Source organism: Gossypium raimondii, chromosome 13 (assembly GCF_025698545.1).
Source record: "Gossypium raimondii isolate GPD5lz chromosome 13, ASM2569854v1, whole genome shotgun sequence".
NCBI lineage: Eukaryota > Viridiplantae > Streptophyta > Magnoliopsida > Malvales > Malvaceae > Gossypium > Gossypium raimondii.
The window spans coordinates 22051853-22075671 of record NC_068577.1 but is presented as its reverse complement, the minus strand read 5'-3'; the positions used below and the strand labels follow the sequence as shown (position 1 = coordinate 22075671).

Below are 23819 nucleotides of genomic sequence, written 5' to 3'. Positions count from 1 at the left end.
ATGGGAGTGTGTCACGATGAATTTTGTATCAGGGTTACCTTTGTCATCGAGAAAGAAAGATGTTGTGTGGATCATTGTTGATCATTTGACGAAGTCTGCACATTTCATTCAGTGCATACAGATTTTCACACGAGATATTGGTAGAGTTGAATGTTGCTGAGATCATTAGATTGCACGGTGTGCCACTTTCTATTATTTCTGATAGAGATCCACGGTTTACGTCTCGATTTTAGAGCAAGTTACACGAAGATCTAGGTGATCGATTGTATTTTAGTGCCGCATTTCATCTTCAAACTGACAGCCAGTCTAAGCGAGTAATTCAAATACTTAAGGATATGCTTCGATGTTGTGTTTTAGAGTTTGAAGGTAATTAGGAGAGACTTCTACCATTGGTTGAATTTGCATACAACAACAGTTATCAAGCGAGCATTAATATGGCACCATACAAAGCTTTGTATGGTCGAAAGTGTCGAACTCTGATATACTAGACTGAGCTCAATGAGAAAAATTTGTTCGGTGTTGATTTGATATGAGAAACCGAAGAAAAGGATATGTAACATCCCGATTTTGGGCCTAGTCGGAACAGTGGTTTCGGGACCACAAATCTGATGAGGAAAAATTTATTTTCACTATATTTTTATGGCCTAAAATTTCACAGAATGATTTTGTGAAAATTTCGTTCAAAAATTTCGACGTTTGGGCACTCAATTTAGTCAAAAGAACTAAAATGTAAAAAGTGCAAAAGTTGAATTCTACATGTTAGAGGTGTCCAATTATTATGAAATTTTAAATTAGAGGTCTTTCTATGGTAATTAGACCATTGGTTAAGTTATGGACAAAAATGGACATGAGATAAGTGAAATAGGAAATTTTTAAATTAAGGGATTTTGGTAATTTGGTAATTAAAATGAATTAAAAGGGAAAAAGATGGCAAATTATGCTCATCTTCTTCATTTGGCCGAAATTAGCAAGGAGGAAGCCATAGTTAGGGTTTTCAAGATTCCAAGCTCCATAGTAAGTGATTCCAAGCCCCATTTTTAATGTTTTTTATGTTTTTGGAGTCCCGGTAACTTGATTTAGCTTATTCTAGCAATAATTTAACCTAGGGTTCATATTTGGAAAAAATACCCATAGGTGAAATGTGTTTATTTTGATGTTTTATGGTAGAATGTGAATCTTGGAATTATGTTAAACAACTTTTGCTAAGCGATTTTAAGTGAAAACGAGTAAAATGACATAATCGGTAAAAATACCTAATGTTCATAAGTAAGTGTTAGAGTGGAAATTTGATGTTGCCATAGAAGGGAAAAATGTTCAGCATGTCATAAAACATAAGAATAAGGGATGAAGTTTAATTTCTGAGCTTTGGGGCAAAAGTGTAAATATGTAAAAGTTTAGGGGCAAAATCATAATTTTGCCAAAGTTAGAGTCGATGGCTGTTTTGATAAATGTGAGTATTAAATAAACTAAATTTTCTATTATAGATCAAGAAGAACAAAATTCAAAGTTAGACCGGGGAAAGAAAAAGGTTGAAGACTAAAGTGCTAGATTTGATCATATTTTGTACCGCGGTAAGTTTACGGTAAATAAATGAAATATTTCAATAATTATTATTAATGCTGTTATTTTCCTGCAATTATGTAATTACTTCATGAAATTATTTAATGTTGACTCAAGTATGAGATGACAGCGAATTAGTGATACAAGCCTCGTTGAAACATTAGGATTGTATTGGATACAAATTTCATGACATTTGGGTAAAGAGATCCCATGTAAGACAATGTCTGGGACATGGCATTGGTGTCATTGAGATTATGAGAGGTCCTATGTAAGACCAGGTCTAGGACATGGCGTTGGCACCGAGATGAGAGGTCCCCCATAAGACCATGTCTGGGACATGGCATGGGCACCGATATGAGAACTCCCATGTAAGACCATATCTGGGATATGGCATTGGCAGTACAAGAAACATCCCATGTAAGACCATGTCTGGGACATGGCTTTGCCATGTTATTATCAGAAAAGAGACTCAAGTATCCTTATTATTCCAATGTGGCTCAACGGGCTAGTAAACAAATTATGTTCCATGAAAGTTCAGGTAAAAGCATAAATAGCAAATTCAAGTGAGTGATAAGAGTTAAGAACATATTATGTTATCAATTGAGAACCAACATTTCAGCAAGAGAAGAGTAAGTTATAATCATGAGTTATCTAAGTAAACAAGTAAGTGAACGAGTAAGAGAATAAGTAAAGAGGAAATTAGAGATCATGACACTTGAGTATATTTATTTGTGTTAAATGTTGTTATTTATTTGCTTGTAAACTTACTAAGCTTTATGCTTACTTCCTTTATTTTCCTTCTTTCATAGTATTACAAGCAAAGTCGGGAATATTAAAGACGTCAGAGACTGCTCACATTATCAACAACAACAGCTCGGTATTTTATGATGATCAATGTTTGAGCTATGGCATGTATAGGGACTTAGTCATTTTGAATGTATGTCCTTATGATATTGCTAAAGTATGATGTGTAAATATGTGATAATGTTTAGCTATTAAAATGGCTAAGTAAGAATATGTTTGGTATTATGAATGCCTAGGTGATAGTTTATATCTAGAAATTATGAAAGAGTAAAAATTTGCAATGAAACAGTTTTGGGACAGCAGCAGTGACGTGACTTTGAAAAATCACCAAGGATAGTATAAAATGAATTATAGAGTAAATGATATTTAAAATTAAATCTATTGAGTCTTTTTCATAGAAAAATAACGATGTGGGTAAAGGAATTTTATATTCTGAGATATATGAATTTTAGTGAGACAGTGTAAGAGTTGTTGTTGGAGTCCCCTATTTTGACTTTAGAAAATAATTAAAAATTGTAAAAAAAATAATTATGAGTTATAATTTATATTTCTAGATTCCTAGTGAGTCTATTTTCTGTAGAAACAAGTGAGAACACCATATGAAAATCATACGATGAGGAAATTTATTTTTAGTGAATAAAGGTCAGAACCATCAGGCAGTGAAATAGGGGAGAATTTCATGAATAAAATATACTAATTGGCTAAACCAAAATTTCTGAAAATTTTATGGTAAGATAATATATGAGTCTAGTTTTAGGGAAAATTTACGGATCTAAATTTCAAGTTTCGTAACTCAAGTTATAATTAAATTAGTGACTGCTGCGCAGGTACACAGTATTATGGTGAACAGTGAAATAAATTTTAAAAGCAAACTTTTATGCTCCGAACTAATAAGTTAAGTCAAGTAATGCCCCATGCTCAACTCCGGAAACGGTCTCGGGTAAGGGATGTTACAGGATAGGCATTGAATTCCAAGTCGATGACAAAGTGTTTCTAAAAGTATCACCCTGGAAGAAATTTTTTTGAGTTGTCCGGAAATAAAAGCTTAGTCCGCGGTTTATTGTGTCGTATGAGATCATAAAGTGAATCAGGCTTGTAGCTTACAGATTGGCCTATAGAAAAGATACACAACGTATTTCATGTATTGATGTTACGATGGTAGCGATCAGATCCTTCACACATGATTTCACCTGTTGATGTCGAGATACAATTAGATATGACTTATAGTGAAGAACCGATTAGAATTCTAGCTTGATAGGTTAAAGAATTGAGAAATAAAAGTATAGCTTTAGTGAAAGTTCTCTTGCAGTGTCATAGAATAGAAGAGGCTACCAAGGAACTGGAAGAAGCTATGAAAGTGCAATACCTGAACCTCTTTTCTGGTAAGATTTTCGAGGACGAAAATTCCATTAGGGGGAGAGTTTTAACAGCCCGTTTTTAGTTAAATCAAAATAGTGGTTTTGGGACCACAAATCTGAAGATTAAATTTATATTTTATTATTTTTTTAATGTCTATAGAATATTAGAAAGGTCACATAAAATTTTTGTTAATAAATTTTGACGTTTGCATGTTTAATTATGTGAAAAGGACTAAATCATAAAAGGTGCAAAAGGGGAGTTCTAGTAGCTAAAGGTGTTACATAGCTATGAAAATTTAACATGAAAGGACTTAGATGGTAATTACACCATTTATAGTGTTAGTGGACAAAGATGGACACAAAATTAAGTGATTTTAATGTTAATAAGCAAGGTTAATTTAGTAATTTAATAATTAAGTAAAATAACATAAAAAAAAGGTGTCATCTTTTTAGTTCTTCTCTCTACCGAAATAGGCTAAGAAAACACCATTGAAGAATGCTTGAAGGTTCGACCATGTCCAAGTGTTGCATGTAAGTGATTTTTAATCTCGTTTTTAATGATTTCTATGTTTTTGAAGTCGTTGAAGCTTAATCTAGCTAACCTGGAGGTCAATTTGCAAAATTGTTAAAGATTTAGGGTTTTTACATGAATGTTCTTGTATGATTCTTAAAGTTTAATGAAAGATTATGAGTCCTTGTGGTTAAATAAACAAGTTTTGTAAAGTGATTTTTGATGAACATGTCATTTAGGGATTTATTTGTAAAAGTAGTAAAATTCCATAGTAAATTTGTGAAATGCTAAATGGATTGATATAGCTCCCTAGTGAATTCGGCTAGCATAAAATGATGATGAAAATGCTTAGATTTCAATTTATGAGCTTAAGGACTAAATTATAAAAAGTTAAAACGTTAAGGGCAAAATAATAATTTTGAAAAATATGAAATATAGACTAAATTGAATAATAGAATAATTAAATGGATTGAATTTGTCTATTTAGATCAAGGCAGACCACGTACGGATCTAGATCAAGGAAAAGCTGAAGCCTCGGATTAGTTGATCTCGTTTCTACGTCTTTGTCATCGAGGTAAGTTCGTAAGATTAAACATCATTTTAATGTTATAATGAGTTATATATTAATGTGTTAATTGCCACTTAACCAAATGATGTATATCCAATGATGTCATGACAGTTATCGAGCCCAATTTGAACCTTAGGAATTTGTAGGATACAAATGACATGTTATTAGGGTTTTCATGTTTCGGGTGCTGGTCTTGAATGTCCTACCGATGGCTGAGGTCCTCCATTTGTTGTGGATACTCCATAGCTCGTATGAGCAGCATCGTGTAGCTTACATTCTGAACCACAGCTCGTCTAAGCATACCCATTTCACAGCTCGTGTTAGCAATGATGTGAAGGAAAGGTTACGGTTATATGTTTAGCACACTTCGTGTGAACTTTCCCGACTATCCGATTATATTCTAAATGTTTCAACGGGCATGAAAAGGAAAGGAACGGTAAGTGTTTAAATGAATTAAATGATGTATTATGAAAAGGATTGAAATGGTCATCTTTAATGGAAGTATACTTATGTTCATGAAAATGATGAGTTTAAATGAAATATGTTCATGTATAATGACTTACCTTTTGTTAATTCAAGTGAATTATGTTTGAATGCACAAACATGTGTTGTTGATGGTGCTTAGGCTTGTGCCAAGCTTATGGTTGGATTATGTATAGCTTAATTCTAATGTTATGTATTGAAATGGTAAGTTATGTTTCATGTTTTACGAACTTACTAAGCATTATGTGCTTACGTAGTTTTCTTTCGTATGTTTTATAAATAACTGGAAGCTCGATCGGTTTGGAAGCTCGTTGAAGATCTATCACACTATCCAGCGAATATAGCTATAGTTTTTGATGTTTTGGCCAAGGTTATAATGGCACGTATAGGTGGACTTGTGTTTGATGTTTAGTTGAATGCCTAAAGGTTGATTTTGGTATATATATGAGTTGGTTGTTTTGGTACCATTTTGATGATGGTTAAATTGTGTCAATTTGGTACATATGATGCATGAATGGTAAGACTCAAATGATAAGTTTATGTTAAAGTGATATAGGTCAAGTTATGATATGTTTTCAGATGGAAATGAACTAGATGTTTATGAATGAAATGTGATCAAATATATGTATATGTTTAGGTAAATTTGTATGTTTGCATTTGAAGTGTCTTATATGGCATATTGGTTGAATGGATTTGAACTTTTGAATTGGTCATTTCATGCATGTTTTGGTAAGGTTTTAATGCTTTGGTCATGTACACAAAATACTTTTTGGTACATGCTTGATTTGGTGATGGAAATGGATTGATTTTGGCCAATTTCATGTCCACATGGCCTAAGACACGAGCGTGTGACTCAGCCATGTGTGACACACGGATAGGCGACATGGTCATGTGTCCCCTGTAGGTTTTAATGCATGCAAGTCAGGTTGTTTCACGGCCTAGAACACAGCCTGGCACACGGACGTGTGGCTTGGCCATGTAACCCAACTCAGAAAGTTAGATGGGTGAGGACACGGGCTGGGACATGACCGTGTGTCCCTATTTCAAAAGTTACACGGCCTAAGACATGGGCATGTGTCTCAGGCGTGTGAGTCACACGGCCGTGTGACTTCTGCAGTCCAAATTTCTAACTTTTTCTTAAACTTTCCTAATGTTTCCAATTTAGTCCTAGATTGTTTCTAAAGTACTTTTTTAGGGGCTCAGGGGCTCGATTGCGGGACAATATGTAAATGAATGAATGTTTTATATTATATTATGTCAATGTATGAAATGTATGATTTAATGTTCAAATTGCACGATAATGCTCTGTAACCCTATTCTAGCGACGGATACGGATAGGTGAGCACCGCGTCTTGAAGGCGCATGTCCATGTTTAAGATATCATTTGGACAAACATATTTTGTCATACTTGGATGCCATCAGATTCGGAAGAAGGGCATTGATCCGGATGTTTAAGTTGAGGGCCAACTTAATATCCGACTTGGTTGAGTAGTGGTGCCCGGAGACCCGCACATTTCATTTGCCGTGTAGGTAATGCACCACTACCCTGAAAGATGTTGCATTGCAACTTGGGCTTCCAATTGACGGTGATGCGATCACGAGTTCAAGTAAAGTGTTCGAACCTGTGACACTCTATTATCAATTGCTTGGGTGCTCGCCCAGTGATGGTAAAGCTAGGTTTTCAAGTTTGAAGTTGTCATAGTTAAAGGAAAATTTTGAAATCTTATCGAGTAGTGCCACTGAGTGGGAGAAGATTTGCGTTACTTGGGCATATATACTATAGTTGATAGGGGGTACTTATGCCAAACGCAAATAATAATAAACCCCACATTATGTACTTACCTCTATTGTCTGATTTGCAAGTTGCCCGTTCGTACAATTGAGGCTTAACAGTATTAGCAATGTTGTATCATGAGCTTTGTCGGGCGACAAAGTATAATATACAAGATATAGGTAAGTGCCTAATACTATTACAGTCTTGGGCACTGTACAGGATGCCATTTCATCCTCCTCCCACAACGTCGAGCAATTTTTGCACTAATCGTTTGTTTCATATCATCGATTTTTACATTCTTATTAAACCTCATTCATATTTGCTAGTGAGATTCAAATATACAACCAACAACTGTTCGTAAAATTATCCCCTCGAAATGAACATATACTAAGAACTGATTATTCACCTTCAATATTAAATCAGAAATAAATTAAAAATATAAAATTAGATTTTATTCAAAAAAATTAAATCCTCTTGAAAAAATATAATTACATACAAAACAAACTAACCTTATAAACTTGAACTTTATTTTTGAAGTCTAAAACACAAATCTTTCCTTTTTTTTTTCTGTTTTCTCCCTTTCTACTAAACATATTTTTTTTCTTCTCTTCAATAAAAAGCGAAAACTTCAATTCAAACAAAAAAACTTAAACAAAAACACAAAATTTAACAGGAATAGATTTTTGGCTGAGGGTCAGGAATATATAATAGGTGGTGGCGCCTGACACATCGATAGCACCACTAATATTTTTTTCGGTTCCTGCTTTTTTCCTTGACAACCTTTGATTTCTTTTTAAAATGTACCGATGTCACCTGGCACACCGATGACACCCATTAAATTTTTTTTTGAAATTATCAGCAGTGTTGCCAACACACCGACGACACACATTAAAATAATTTTTTTTCGTCTCAGCTTTTTTCTTTTCTTTCTAACTACGATTTTTTTTTTAAATTTCACCAATGCCGCCTGGCATACCAACGACACAACGACATAATAGTGAAAAATATCAGCAGTGTTGCCAACACACCGACGACACACATTAAAAATTTTTATTTTTTTGTTTTTTTCACTATTATACCTATATTTTCACGGGTATTTTGGAAAAATACATACTAGTGCCGCTTGACACAATGGCGGCATCCAAAAAATTCTTCTTTTTTAAAGAAACACATGATTGAGCCATGATTGCGGCATCATCGACAAATATTGTTAAAAATAACTCATTTTTATAAATAATTTATCTCCAACTCATTCTTGTAAATAATTATTTTTTATATTAATTATATAAAAAAGTCTCATTTGGGTATGAAACTAGATTAGTTTGGTAGGGATTATTATAGATTTGGATTAGTTTGTTTTATAGTAAATTTAGAGTTTGATAGTTTGAAGTTACTTGTTTTGGTTCTTTTATAATTGAGTCATTTCAAGTTTGAGTTAATTTAGAATTTGATTTGATGTGAGTTTGAATTGGATGAGTCCAAATTATTAAATTTTTAATCTAAATTGAATTAAATCAAATTTAATTTTAAGTTAATCAAATCAATTTTTTAAGTCTACAATTTATATTTCTTCAAACTCCATCTATTTAAAGATGGACCCATAAAGCAAACTTCTAAATGAGTCGCAATGGGCCCCAATGGGCCCAAATTCAGCCCTTTCCCCCACTCTAAATAGGGTAAACTACACTTATGGTCACTTTTGTTTACCTTAGGTTACATTTCAGTCACTTATGTTTGAAATGTTACGTTTTAGTCACTTACGTTATCGTGTTGTAACATTTTAGTCTTTCGCCGTTAATTGTCGTTAATGGTGTAATGGTAGTGATGTGCACGTTAAATCATCATTTCAAACAAAAACTTTAGGTTAAATTATACAATTGGTTCCCATAATTTTTCGTTTTGAGCAATTTAATTCTTTTATGTTCTTTTAACTTTCTTTCTTTTTTTTTCTTTTTTTTCCATTCTCTTCTGCTTCTCCCTCTGTTTTTCTACATTATTTATTTCTTTTAACATACCAGGAAGTCGAATTGGTAGTGAAGAAAGAAGCATGGTATGGGTTTATGGGTTTTGGTTATAGGGTTTTGGTTATAGGCAAATGATGACAGTCGACTTCCTATTTCTTTTTTCATTGCCAATTCGACTTTCTAATATGTTAAAAGAAATGGGAAAGGTATGAAAACAGAGGGAGAAACAAAAGAGAATGGAAAAAAATGAAAGTTTAAAGAACATAAAAGAAAAAAATTAAATTACTTAAAACGAAAAAAATAGGGGGATCAATTGTATAATTTAACCTAAAATTTTGTTTGAAATGATGATTTAACGTGCCATGTCAGCTTACCGTTACACCATTAACAACGATTAATGGCTCAGTGACTAAAATGTTACAACATGATAACGTAAATGACTAAAACGTAACATTTCAAACATAAGTGACTAAAACGTAACCTAAGGTAAACAAAAGTGACCATGGGTGTAGTTTACCCCTCTAAATAACATAGATTGTTCAAAATGGCGTCGTCTTCCTCGCGCCGAATGTAACACATATAAACACGCTTCTTCGTCTTCCCTCCTTCCCCCTTCTCTTATCTTTTTCCAAAGGGCTCTCAAGGTTGCTTCAAATGAAACCCTGATTTTCCTTTTGTTTCTTGAGAAAATAGATTGAGGTAAAACTTTTCAACTGCTTTAACTTTGATCATTATTTTCAGTTCCTAATGACACTCACTACTTTTAAGAACTGTCCGAAATATGAACATATACATATATATTTCCCAATGCCTAAAAATAAACCAACTCTTGAAAACAAGAAAGGAAAATTGTTTATTCAAGATTCTTCTTCTCACTTAAATAATCTTTCTCATTTGTTTCTTCATTATAATATATTGGAAGCTTCATCTTATTATCAAGTTGTCTATAGTAACAATGGATTAAGATGTAGTTATGTAAAGCTAGATTTAAGAAAAGGGTATTCTTAGTTTTGTGTTGGATTTTATATTTGGTCTGTATTTCTTATTATTATCTTAGAAACTGAACAGATCATGTTATTTTTTCCAAAGGTGCAATTGTATCTTGTTTTTCATTTTGATATCCTTAATTCTCTTTTAGTGATTGTATACTGTTGGATATCTATGTTAGATGTTGATGATAGTAAAGAAAATGATCGAAGTTGATAGTAAATGAATCAGAAATGCTGGCCTTGAACACCAAAAAGCACAGAAAATAAGTTCCTTTGAGTGATTTGAAAGACATTGGATCAAAAGTAACATCAAAAAGAAAGTTGGGAGTTCAATCATCTTCTTTTCAAAGTATGAAGTACCCTGAAATAGATGGTTCGATGAGAGGGCTTTCTTATAAGGAAAATGTAGCTTAGTTTGGCAATTTTTCAAGGGCATCTAATTCTGGAACAATGGGCACAAGTACCGGCGAGGGTAGCGCTGAAATCACAGAACGAAGAAAGCTTATCCAGAGAGATATTGATGCAGCTATAATTCTGATACAGTTGTCAAATGATAAATTTTGTTTGCTTGAGACTAAGTTGCAATCACAATCAAGATATGGTGCCTGTCACAGTAAGGGAGACCAAGACGGAACGGAAGTCGGTGGTGATTCTACGAGGCCATCGTTGGAATCTATAAACTATGACGTTGTTGGCGAATTCGGGATGAACAGATCGAGCTTATTGAAGCTGAAAAAAGACGGCAGAACGAGCATACATGGGTAGGCAAGTTGAAGTTGATTACCATTGCATCAATGATGAAAAGGTGCTTGAATAAAATGAACTGCCCATTTCTTCTTTGAAGAGAAAGAAACTGTATAAATCTTCCTTGGAGAAATGTGGTTTAAAGAAAGTGAAACCTGAGCTTGGTTCCACTTCCGTATCTAAGGTTGCAAGCAGTACAGTTCAAGAAACGAAAAGTCTGACCTCTGAACCATTTCAGAAGCTGCAGTTCGGTTTGAATTGCCCTACTGCTCACCCAGGGTTCTCGTTCTCCATCATACATTTCCTTTCCGCCATTCTTACCGCAATGATTACACTGTATGCAAAAGTTGATCCTTCAGCATCAAGCAACAACCCTGCTGAAAGCAATCCTAAAAGAATTAGTGGATATCACTTTCTCACCATGTCTGAAATTGTGGAGCAAATCAGATCAAATCCCGGGGATCCTTGTACTCTCAAAGTGCAGGAGTCACTTCAAGAGTTGGTTCGAGATGCTCTTTTAATACTTTCTTTAACAACAGCACCTCTTGGATCAAAGGCATGGGAGGTTCTCACTATCTATTCCAAGTGTAACAAGAGTTGGGCCTGGATCGGACCGTCAGCTATTAAGCCACACAACTATACAAACGAAGCTGTATTGTTAGAAGCTTGGGGTCTTCCAAGGAGGAAAGTTCAAAAATTGGTCCATTGCTTTGTCGATTGGTTGAAAAAAGCTCAAGACAGTCTTCTGAAGATTGGAGACCTGCCTGCACCACCTTTGACATTGATGCATCAAACTGTCAATGTAAAGGAAAGATTATGAGAAACCTGACCTCGGAAAAACATAGCTACTATCAGTCTATGCCCTGAAGAGATAAGGGAATATTTCCGCTAGGAAGAAGCTGTTAGATACTTGGTTCCTGAGAGGGCCTTTTCGTACACAGCATTAGATGGCAAAAAATCCACAGTTGTTCCACTGAGTAGTAGCAAGCCATCATTGAAATGCAGAGAACATTTTATGCTTAAAGCTGATAGGCCACCAAATATCATAGTTCTCTCTCTCGTGAGGGATGCAGCTGCCCTATTGCGGGATCGTATGGGCATTGGAGCTGATTTTTGCGTCCTCATAAGAGACTCGCAGTACATCGTGGAAGAAATCCCCGATGAGCAACTCAATCAGATCATCAGCGGTGCCTTGGATTGATTACACTACCAACATGATCCATGTGTGTGATTCAATGCAGAGAAGAAGTTATGGTTCTATTTACATAGAGATAGAGAAGAAGATGATTTCAAGTATGATGCTCCTTTATCGACAAGGAAACGAAGGAGGCATCGGTGAGTCCCATGAATCTATGTTGCGTATTGTTTAAGCTTGTTCCACCTTAGATAGCCAGCTCCAATGAAGCTAAATACAATTCCTTTTGTAATCTAAATTATGATTTTGAATAGGCCAAGTTGACAAAGATGAACATCTAAAAACAAAGCGTTTGGGCGATACTGGTATTGGATTATGAATCCTATTTATATTTTCTTCAGTCAATGCAGTGATTTATTTAGAGATAATTCAACATTTACTTCTTTGAATTTCATGAATTTTTTTTTATCTTTATATATATATTGTGTATATTAGTTTTGGGATTTGATAACTCTTCTCAATATGGTCTCGGCTTGGATTCCATTAGGGCGTGATAATGTGATACTTATCTTAAATAAATTTATAAAGAACTTTTAAAATATTTTCAGGTGATAATGTGAAACTTTGTAATAACATGAGAAAAAAAATGTATTTATTAGATATGTATTACAATAGCTTGACATAAAATAAAGAACAATTATTGTAAATTTAAACTTGATAAGAGAATTGAGTGAAAGAATATGCAATCGGGTGAAACTTTGGGAGGAGAGTCCGGAGTGGCAAGGGCTACAAAGAAAGTACATCGGCGGGAGGATGATCCTCCGGATGTGGGTGATATGGAAGTAGATGAAGGGAGAGCAAAAGTGGTTTCTTTTAAAGATAAATTACTTGGTTGGGTATCGAATGATAATCAGGAGGAGGACTTTGATGAGGACAAGTTTGAACTAATAGAAGGGGATGTAATAACTGGGCTTGCGGATGGAATTCCAAATGTCAAATTCTCTGAGAGAGTGCACACGTGGAATCAAAGGAGTATGGCCAAAACAGTGATTATAAAACTTCTTGGGTGGAAAATCGGATTCAACAATTTGGTTTCCAAGCTTAATAGTATGTGGAAGCTGAATTGCTCATTTCAACTGATGGACTTAGAGAACGCTTACTACTTCATTAAATTTCAAGCAAAGAAGGATTATGACAAAGTGCTGATTGATTGTCCTTGGACGATCTATGGGCAGTATTTAACAGTACAACCATGGGCATCGTCTTTCAATACTTCTGCGAGTTATCCAAAACACTTAGTGGTTGGATTCGGCTCCTGGGTTTCTCGGGTTCTTATTACAAAAAATGTCTCTTGGAGGCGGTGGGAAGCTCGATAGGTCAAGTGATCAAGGTGGACAATCAAATGGAAAATAGAATGCGAGGCCAATTTGCTAGAATGGCGGTGAGGGTTGATCTAAATAGACCGTTAATTTCTAAAATTTGAGTGGAAGAGAGATTACAAAGGGTAGAGTTTGAAGGCTTACCAAATGTTTGTTTTGGTTGTGGCTACTACGGCCACCAAAAGAAGGTGTCTCCTAAACTGCGGAAGGAAAACCCACCGAAGGAGCAAGAGCATGAGGCTACTGTTCTTAAATCGCTAGCGACGATAGAGCTGAACCGTAGGGCGGAAACAGAGGAATTTGGGTCTTGGATGGTTGTTTCGCGTCAATCAAGGTGTCCTGGAAGAAGGAATGCCAAAATGGAGACTAATCAACAAAAAATGAATAATGGATCAAGATTTTCCTTGATTGCTGATTTGAATGAGGAATCAGGGGATGGTACAGCTGGAAATATGGATGGGAAGTCATCAAGTACAATAAATGCTATTATGCCCAGGTTAGGCTTTTCCTTGGGTGAAGCTAGTGGGCTATCTTTGAGTAGGTCCAAAAACAAAAGGAAAGAATTGCAAGGATCTGGGCTAAGGAAGAAAGGATTGAATGGGGTTAAGTTTGGATCTAGTGGGCCACAACATAAAAGTGATCAAGTTAAACAATCACGTGAGGAAACTAGTCTTCACAAAATTGGGACAATGGTCGCTTTTCAGGCATTAGGTGAAAACAAGAAAATTGCAGAAGAAAAGGGGAATCACAGGGTGGTTGTGGTGGAGGAGAATTGGGACCCAAATATTATGGTGGTTGAGGGTGAGAGCACGTCGAATAAGTCGAGTTTGAAGTTTTTGGAAGGTGGACCATCTTCCTCTGTCCCGCCGGAATCGTCTACTGTGAAATGGGCTAGGTTCAGGGACCAAAACCATCATGGGTTGCGAAACAAGAAGAAGGTTGATGCTATGATGCCGGTGGTGGATCTAGTGGAGAACATCTCTGAGCAGATTGGTTCTGCGATAAGGAATATTGAAGTGCCAAGAGAATATGGGATGGAGCTATTGGAAGTAGAAGACGCGGAGGGGAACTTCCAGGCTAAATGTTAAATTCGAGGTTGGATTTTCTTTTCTATCTAATTTACATGTTTATGCTTTCGAATTTCTTAGTCTGAAATTGTTAAGGATACGCACACCCTCGATTTAATCGTATTCTGAAAGAATATGTTTGTGAATTTGCTGTGGATGTGGTTGTACTGTTAGAAACCAGGATAAGTGGGGTTCGAGCAGATTCAATTATCTTGAATTTGGGTTTTAAACTCTCTCATAGAGTGGAGGCACGATGTTTTGCTGGTGGTATTTGGGTGTTATGGAATGAATCCGTTTCGATAGATATCTAGGTAAGCCATTACCAATTCATTCAAATGTCACTCTTTATGGTTCAAAAGGCCAAAACATTTAATTGGACAGTTGTATATGGGAGTCCAGATGTGAGGAAACATGAAATTTCATGGAATGCTCTAAGTAAGATAGCAAGGGTTATGAAGGAACCTTGGATGCTAGTGTAAAACCCCTAACTCGTATCTGTCGCCAGATTTGGGTTACGAGACATTACCGGGCAAAATACAATTCAGAACAGTTTCTCGTTTTAAATTTTGCACAAATTACATTGACTCAAAAGAAAAATAAACTAAGATAAATTTTAAACTCAAGCAATAAATAGCAACCCAATCATATAAATCACATTCGCCCGTATAGTTCACTTAACCAAATAAAATAATAATAATCATACTTTATTACTTACCACACATATTCAAACTTTACTTTAAAATTTCAGCCATATCAATATCATCTAAATGATTACATGTTCAAATAAACTACTGTACAACAAAGCTAAATTTCATGTAATTTATACCTATTAATATTCGCACCACATAAACCTAACTTTAGTGGCATTTGTATATTTAAGACATATCTCAGCATAATAAATTACATTTCATACATCGAAAAATATATCACTATATTTATTTCATAAGTTGAATATCAAGTATAACATTTCATACTTACGCACAAGCACCTAATAAAACCAATCGAACCATAATACAATAAAATGATGTAATCACATATGCAACTTTAGTAATATTAATGCATGACCGAATATACTAATAATGCATATATATATATGTATAATGCGCATAGGTATAAGAATACTAACATCAACTTGATATCTCTAACTATTCATTAAAAGCTAACCAACATGTCTAAACCATAACCTTCTTTTTACCATTTGAATTCTTACCAAAACAATCAACCAAAACAATTATGATACATGTCCATTTCTTACCATTTAACAACTGCACTTATACAACTAAACATCCAAGCATAATATATGTATATACTTATCACCACCAACCGAAACAAATTTAACCAAACCTCAAAAAAAATCATATCATATATATCACCACATCACAAGCATATAAACCATGAAATATACTTCTAATATAAACCTTAATCACGACCAAACCCACATGTATTAACATCTTGATCAAGCCATTTTCGCATGGCCTCATATATATACAACTCAAAATCAAACATAATATAACAAGCCTATACATGCCATATATTTAAGGTTTCACACTTATAAAATACCAAAATATCGATCGGTAGTGTGACAGATTTCCTTGACTACCCCCGAGCTTGTAACTAGCTTCCAAAATCTAAAAAACATCCATCGAACATAGATGCAGTAAGCTTGAATAGCTTAGTAATTCATAAGCAAAGAAATCATCAAATAAACATTAGAAATATAATTTCAACTTAGTCGAATATAACTATCTCATGTACACACAAATCACCCTTTTGTCAAGCATAATTATATCATCATCTCAATTACTATACTTACCTTATTTTCATGAACATTTAATTTCTCACATACCTGAACCATATATCTCAATTTCACATTCGATCTTGACTCGACATTGCCCGTTGAACTATTCAAAACTGATAAGGATACTTTGATTGTTTGGTAAGCTCGTACAATACCAACGTCCCAGACTAGGTCTTACATGTAATCAAATACCGATGCCACTGTCCCAGACAGGGTCTTACACGAAATCATATACGATACCAATGTCCCAGACATGGTCTTACGCTTAAATCTCAAATCGATATCAATGTCCCAGGCGTGGTCTTACACGAAATCACATATCAGAATCTTATAGTTCGTACAAGCTTTCAAATGTCATAATTCAATCGTATCAAACTCGTAAAGAATTCTCATATGCATAAAATAATTCGGCATTTACACATATATCCATTAAAATTCAATTCAGCATTTATAATACATATACATTTAATTTAACGACATTTATTTACTTATGAACTTACCTCGGATGAAGACGAACGAACTGGGACGGCTATTCGACAACTTTTGACTTCCCCCGATCCAAATTCGATTTTTTTCTCTCTTGATCTAAATTAATTTAACTTTGACTTGTTTAATGAAATATTCACTCAAATTCATTCAAAAATACATAATTTGGGCATTTTGCACTTTAGTCCCTAACATTTCTTATTTTCTCAATTTAGTCCCTACTTCAAAATATCACAAAATATTCAAAATTTCAACATCTTATAGTTAGGCCGAATTTTACTAAGGTTCATAGCAGCCCATTTCTTTCATTTATTTCACATTTAGACCCCTCAATTTACAAAATTCACAATTTAATCCCAAATAAGCATTTTTACTAAAAATCACTTAATTAAACATGATAATCTAACAACATATATTTATTTTCCATCATCAAACAACAAAAACAACAAGCTCTCTTCAATGGCACATCACAAAATACACAACCAATTCAAAAATTCAAGCATGGGCCAGCCAAAACACAAAGCAACCATCTCAAAAACGTAAAAATTATCAAAAACCGAACAAAGAACATACCTAATTTAAAGCTCCAAAGTGCCGAAGATAAAACTAAAAAAGGGGTTTCTTTTTCTCTTCAAGATTCAGCAAGAACAAAGCTAAAATGCATGGCCATTTTGTTTTTATTTTATTTAATACATAATAATACAACAATTGCCATTTTAACCTTAGCTAATTCATTTAAAACTCCACTACCATATGTCCATAAAAGCCCCCTCATACTTTCATTGGTATAATATCAACATAATGACCCCACATTAGAAAAGCCATAACAATAAAGCACTTTAACAAATAACTAGCCACTTTTGCATTTTACGCGATTAAGTCATTTTTCACAAATCGGCACACAAACAATAAAATTAATTCACGAAAATTTCACACATGTCAATTCACATACTATACGCACGAAAAATAATATTAAAATATTTTTCCGACTCAAATTTGTGTTCCCGAAACCACTGTCCGACTAGGGTCTAAACCGGGCTGTTACAACTCTCCTCCCGTAGGGATTTTCGTCTCCGAAAATCTTACCGTTAAACAAATTCAGATATTGTTGTCTCATAGCGTCTTCAGGCTCCCACGTAGCCTTTTCAACACTGTGTCAATGCCATAATACTTTTACTAACGGAATTTTCTTGTTTCGCAGTTCTTTAATCTCGCGATCTAAAATCTAAATCGGTTCTTCTTTATATGTCATATCGAACTGAATTTCTATCTCTGACGGAGAAATTACGTGCGAGGGATCAGATCTGTATTGTCTAAGCACCGATACGTGAAAAACGTTATGAATCTTTTCTAACTCAGATGGCAACATCAATCTGTAAGCAATTGGCCTAATACGCTTAATAATCTCATACGACCCAATAAATCTTAGACTCAATTTGCCTTTATGACCGAAACAGAGTATTTTCTTCCACAGTGATACTTTCAAAAACACTTTATCCCCGATCTGATACTCAATATCCTTCCATTTCAAGTCTGCATACGATTTTTGACGATCCGATGTTGCTTTTAGACTATCACGAATTACTTTCACTTTCTATTCAATCTCTTTGATCAAATCGACCCCGTGTATCTTATTTTCACTAAGCTCCGTCCAATACAAAGGTGTTCTACATTTGTGACTGTACAAAGCCTCGTAAGGTGCCATTTTGATACTCGATTGAAAGCTATTATTCTATGCAAATTCAATCAGTGGCAAGTATCATTCCCACGTACCTTCGAACTCAAGAATGCAACATCTCAACATATCCTCGAGTATCTGAATAATCTGCTCGGATTGACCATCCGTCTGAGGGTGAAAAGCATTGCTAAAGTGTAGCTTCGTATCTAACGCATCTTGCAGTTTCTTTTGAAATCGCGATGTGAGCCTCGGATCTCTCTCCGAAACAATAGAAATAGGTACTCCATGCAATCTAACAACCTGAGAGATGTACAACTCAGCAAGCTTATCAAGTGAAAAATCAATGTGTACCGGAATAAAATGGGCCGACTTTGTTAGTCTATCAACCACTACCCAGACTGCATCTTTCTTACTCGGTGACAAAGGCAAACCCGATACAAAATCTATCGTGATTCTGTCCCATTTCCACTCTGGAATCATAATCGGCTGTAGTAACCCGGATGGTACCTAATGTTCGGCTTTGACTTGCTGACAAATTAGATATTTTGAAACAAATTCTGAGATATCCCGTTTCATACCAGGCCACCAGTAAAGTTGTTCCAGATCGTTATACATTTTTGTACTTCTTGGATGTACTGATAGTCTACTACTGTGAGCTTCGTTCAAAATCATCTGAATCAACTCTGGATTTCTCGAAACACAAATCCGATTTCTGAACCTCAAACAACCCTCAACATCAATTTGAAACTCTAAATCAATATTCACATCACATTGAGCTCGTTTTGCTAATATCTCCTTATCAACCTTCTGAGCATCATAAATCTGCTGTAAGAATAAATGTCTCGTTTTCAATTTGGCTAGAACCGAACCATCATCAGACATAGACAACTGAACATTCATAACACATAACGTAAATAATGATTTCCGACTCAAAGCATCAGCAACAACATTTTTTTTCCTAGATGATAATCAATAACAAGCTCATAGTCTTTTAACAGTTCTAACCATCTTCCCTGTCGCAGGTTCAAATCTTTCTGAGTCATCAGGTATTTCAAGCTTTTGTGACCAGAATAGACATGAGATTTCTCACCGAACAGATAGTGGCGCCAAATCTTCAATGCAAATACAATAGCTGTCAATTCCAGATCGTGTGTCAGATAGTTCTTTTCGTGCGGCTTTAACTGTCTCGAGGCATAAGCTATCACTTTACCTTTTTGCATCAGAACACAGCCCAAACCATGTAAAGATGCATCACTAAATATTAGGAATTCTTTACCCGATTCTGGTTGAACTAATACCGAAGCTTCAGTCAACAAAGCTTTCAATTGATTAAAACTTTTCTGACACTTTTCTGACCACTGAAATTTAACATATTTCTGAAGTAGTCTAGCCATCGGGGTTGCAATCATAGAGAAACCTTTTACAAACCGTCTATAATAAACGGCAAGTCCCAAAAAACTTCAAACTTCGAAAATATTTCTCTGAGGCTTCCAATCTAAAATGGCCGAAATTTTACTCGGATCAACCTGAATACCCGACGCTGATACAACATGTCCTAGAAAACTGACTTCTCGTAACCAGAACTTGCATTTACTGAACTTTGCATATAACTGCTTGTCACGTAAAGTCTGTAACACTAGTCTCAGATGTTCGGCATGCTCAGATTCATTGCGAGAATATATCAAGATGTCATCTATAAACACAACCACAAATCGATCCAAATACTGTCTGAAGATCCGATTCATTAAATCCATAAAAGCAGCAAGTGCATTAGTAAGTCTGAAAGGCATAACTAAAAACTCATAATGTTCGTACCTTGTTTGGAAAGTAGTTTTCGGCACATCGGCGTCTCTAACTCGCAACTGATAGTAACCCGATCTTAGATCTATCTTCGAAAACACAGTAGCACCTTTCAACTGATCAAACAAATCGTCAATTCTAGGCAGAGGATATTTGTTCTTTATAGTCACTTTGTTCAACTAACGATAATCAATGCACATTCTCGTTGTACCATCTTTCTTTCTCACGAACAGAACCAGAGCACCCCAAGGTGAGAAACTAGGTCTAGCAAACCCTCTATCTGTTAATTCTTGCAACTGAGACTTTAATTCTTTCAATTCGGTCGGAGCCATTCTGTACGGAGCTATCGAAATCGGAGTTGTCCTAGGCACTAATTCAATACCAAATTCAACCTTTCAGATCGACGGTAAACCTAGTAACTCTTCAGGGAACTCACAAACAACAGGCACTGATTCTAATTTCTTATCTGTTACTTTCGAATCAATTTCATAGGCCAAGTAGGCTTCGCATCCCTTTTTCATATAATTCAGAGCTTTCATTGTAGATATCACAGCTGACAACCCGTTCAGATCACTGGACTCAATTCGGATTATCTTGTCATTCTTGCATCTCAAATCAATAGTTTTCCATTTGCAATTCACAATAGCATCGTGCAAAGTTAGCCAATCTAAACCCAGAATTATATCAAATTCATCGAATAGTAACAACATTAAATCAGCCGGAAAACATAAATCTTGAATCATCAATGGACAATTCTTACATACTTTATCAACCAAGACACACCGGCCTAAGGGGTTCGATACTTTAATCACAAACTCAGTAGACTCTACAGGCAAAGTCTTACTGGATACTAAAGTCTTACATACATAAGAATGAGTCAATCCAGGATCAATCAATGCAACAACAGTAGTATCATAAAAAATGAAAGTACCGGTAATGACATCTGGAGATGACGCTTCTTCGCGAGCGCGAATAGCGTATGCTCGAGCAGGTGCCTTGGCTTCGGACCTCACAGCTGTATCTTTGGTTGTTCTCTGGCTTCCACTCACCATCCAGGCATCTCTAGGTGGTCTCCCTTTAGCTACAATATTACTCGGTCTCATATTTTGTATTGTATTCTGTTTAGCCATCTCAGGACAATCACAGATAAAATGATCTAATGATCCACATCTAAAGTAAGATCGATCATTCAATCTACAACTTCTCAGATGTCTTTTACCATAATGCTTGCACTCAGGTCAATCGGAGTGAACATTTCCAACACTTGCAACTAAAGTAGCAGAGCTTTAAAGCTCAAATGTGATCTAGCACAATCTCTGTTCAAATGTCCCACATTAGCCTTTGAACGGCTATAATCATCTCAAAATTTCTTTGATGCAAACTGAAATGATTTACTCAAGGACCTCTTTCTTGCATCTCTAACTTTTGATTCAGTTTTTCTCTTCTCTTTACCGAGTTCTTTGGCTTTACATCTCGACCAACGAGCACAACAAACTCTTTGATCTCTAAAATCCCGACTAATAGACGGATATCTTCATTTAAACCATCTTCGAATCTTTTGCATATTATTTCTTCTGTGGATACACATTCTCGTGCATATCGGCTCAGTCGAACAAATTTTCGCTCGCATTTCGTTGCGGACATACAACCCTATTTAAGCTCGAGAAACTCTTTTCGCTTTTGATCAATAAATCTCTGACTGATGTATTTTTTCGGAATTCAAATTGAAAGAAATCCCAGGTAATTCGTTCTTTCAGAACAACAGAAATTAGAGTTTTCCACCATTGATAGGCTGTATCTCTCAGCAAAGAAACGACACATTTAACACATTCGTCGGGAGTACAAGAAATTTTATCGAATACTCTGATGGTATTCTCGAGCCAAAATTCAGCTCTCTCAGCATCATCATCATTGGTGGCCCTGAACTCTTTGGCCTCATATTTTCAGATTTTATCGACAGGAGGCTTATTTTTCGAAATCGGATTCATAACGAGAGGTACAATAGAAGTCTGAAGGGGATTAGGCGGGGGTGGAGATTGTTGAGCAGTCGGATTCGTTCGTACGAACTCTGTAAACCACTCGTTCATCATTTGGAAGAAGGCTTGCTTAGCCTCTCCCTCTTGGTTACTCGCAGAAGGTCTAGAATCAGACTGCAATGCCCCTTGAGTGGGAGCGGGTGCATTACTTTCCACATCATCTGCTATGGCTCTATTGGGATCCATTTACTATATGAAAACACATTGCAAATGTCAGAAATCATCATACTATCGCAGTATAATAATATGGCATGTATAGATAGACTCACACATGCTACGCTAGAACTAGAATCGACTAAATCGTAGCTCTGATACCAATCAAATGTAACACCCCTAACCCGTATCCAACACAAGATTTGGGTTACGATGCATTACCAGACAAAACACAATTCATAATAGTTTCTCGTTTTAAATTTTGCACAATTACATTAACTCAAAAGAAAAATAAACTAAGATAAATTTTAAACTCAAGCAGTAAATAGCAACCCAATCATATAAATCACATTTGCCCGTATAGTTCACTTAACCAAATAAAATAATAATAATCATGCTTTATTACTTACCACACATATTCAAACTTTACTTTAAAATTTCAGTCATATCAATATCATCTAAATGATTACATGTCCGAATAAACTAATGTACAACAAAGCTAAATTTCATGTAATTCATACAGATTAATATTCGCACCACATAAACCTAACTTTAGTGGCATTTGTATATTTAAGACATATCTCAAGATAATAAATTACATTTCATACATCGAAAAATATATCACTATATTTATTTCATAAGTTGAATATCAAGTATAACATTTCATACTTCGCACAAGCACCTAATAAAACCAATCGAACCATAATACAATAAAATGATGTAATCACATATGCAACTTTAGTAATATTAATGCATGATGAATATACTAATGATGCATATATATATGTATAATGCACATAGGTATAAGAATACTAACATCAACTTGATATTTCTAACTATTCATTAAAAGCTAACCAACATGTCTAAACCATAACCCTCTTTTACCTTTTGAATTCTTACCAAAACAATTAACCAAAACAATTATGATACATGTCCATTTCTTACCATTTAACAACCGCTTATACAACTAAACATCCATGCATAATATATGTATATACTTATCACCACCAACCGAAACAAATTTAACCAAACCTTAAAAAAAATCATACCATTACCGTATTATATATCACTACATCACAAGCATATAAACCATGAAATATACTTATAATACAAACCTTAATCACGACCAAACGCACACGTATTAACATCTTGATCAAGCCATTTTCGCATGGCCTCATAAATATACAACTCAAAATCAAACATAATATAACAAGCCTATACATGCCATATATTTAAGGTTTCACACTTATAAAATACCAAAATATTGATCGGTTGTGTGACAGATTTTCTTGACGACCCTCGAGCTCGTAACTAGCTTCCAAAATCTAAAAAACATCCATCGAACATAGATGCAGTAAGCTTAAATAGCTTAGTAAGTCATAAGCAACGAAATCATCAAATAAACATTAGCAATATAATTTCAACTTAGCCGAATATAACTATCTCATCATGTACACACAAATCTCCCTTTTGTCAAGCATAATTATATCATCATCTCAATTACTATACTTACCTTATTTTCATGAACATTT

At 35.0% G+C, this 23819-nt stretch overlaps 1 protein-coding gene and 1 long non-coding RNA gene across 3 annotated transcripts; one reads left to right on the top strand and one right to left on the bottom strand.

Moving 5' to 3' along the window:
• Positions 1-10513: 10513 nt before the first annotated feature.
• On the bottom strand, positions 10514-13572 carry LOC128036100 (uncharacterized). Its single transcript, XR_008192994.1, has 2 exons — positions 13414-13572; positions 10514-11549 (listed from the first exon to the last, which is right to left on the bottom strand). It is a non-coding gene; the product is annotated as an uncharacterized LOC128036100 (long non-coding RNA).
• Positions 13573-13613: 41 nt separating this feature from the next.
• On the top strand, positions 13614-19339 carry LOC105767360 (uncharacterized). Of its 2 annotated transcripts, none has more exons than XM_052626960.1 (2): positions 13614-14364; positions 19321-19339. In XM_052626960.1, the coding sequence occupies exon 1, from the start codon at positions 13629-13631 to the stop codon at positions 14355-14357; it is 729 nt and encodes a 242-aa protein (XP_052482920.1). In that variant the 5' UTR covers positions 13614-13628; the 3' UTR covers positions 14358-14364; positions 19321-19339. The 2 variants fall into 2 exon arrangements, with proteins under 2 accessions (XP_052482920.1, XP_012442325.2); XM_012586871.2 differs by lacking the exon at positions 19321-19339 and adding an exon at positions 14511-14900.
• The last annotated feature ends 4480 nt before the right edge of the window (positions 19340-23819 follow it).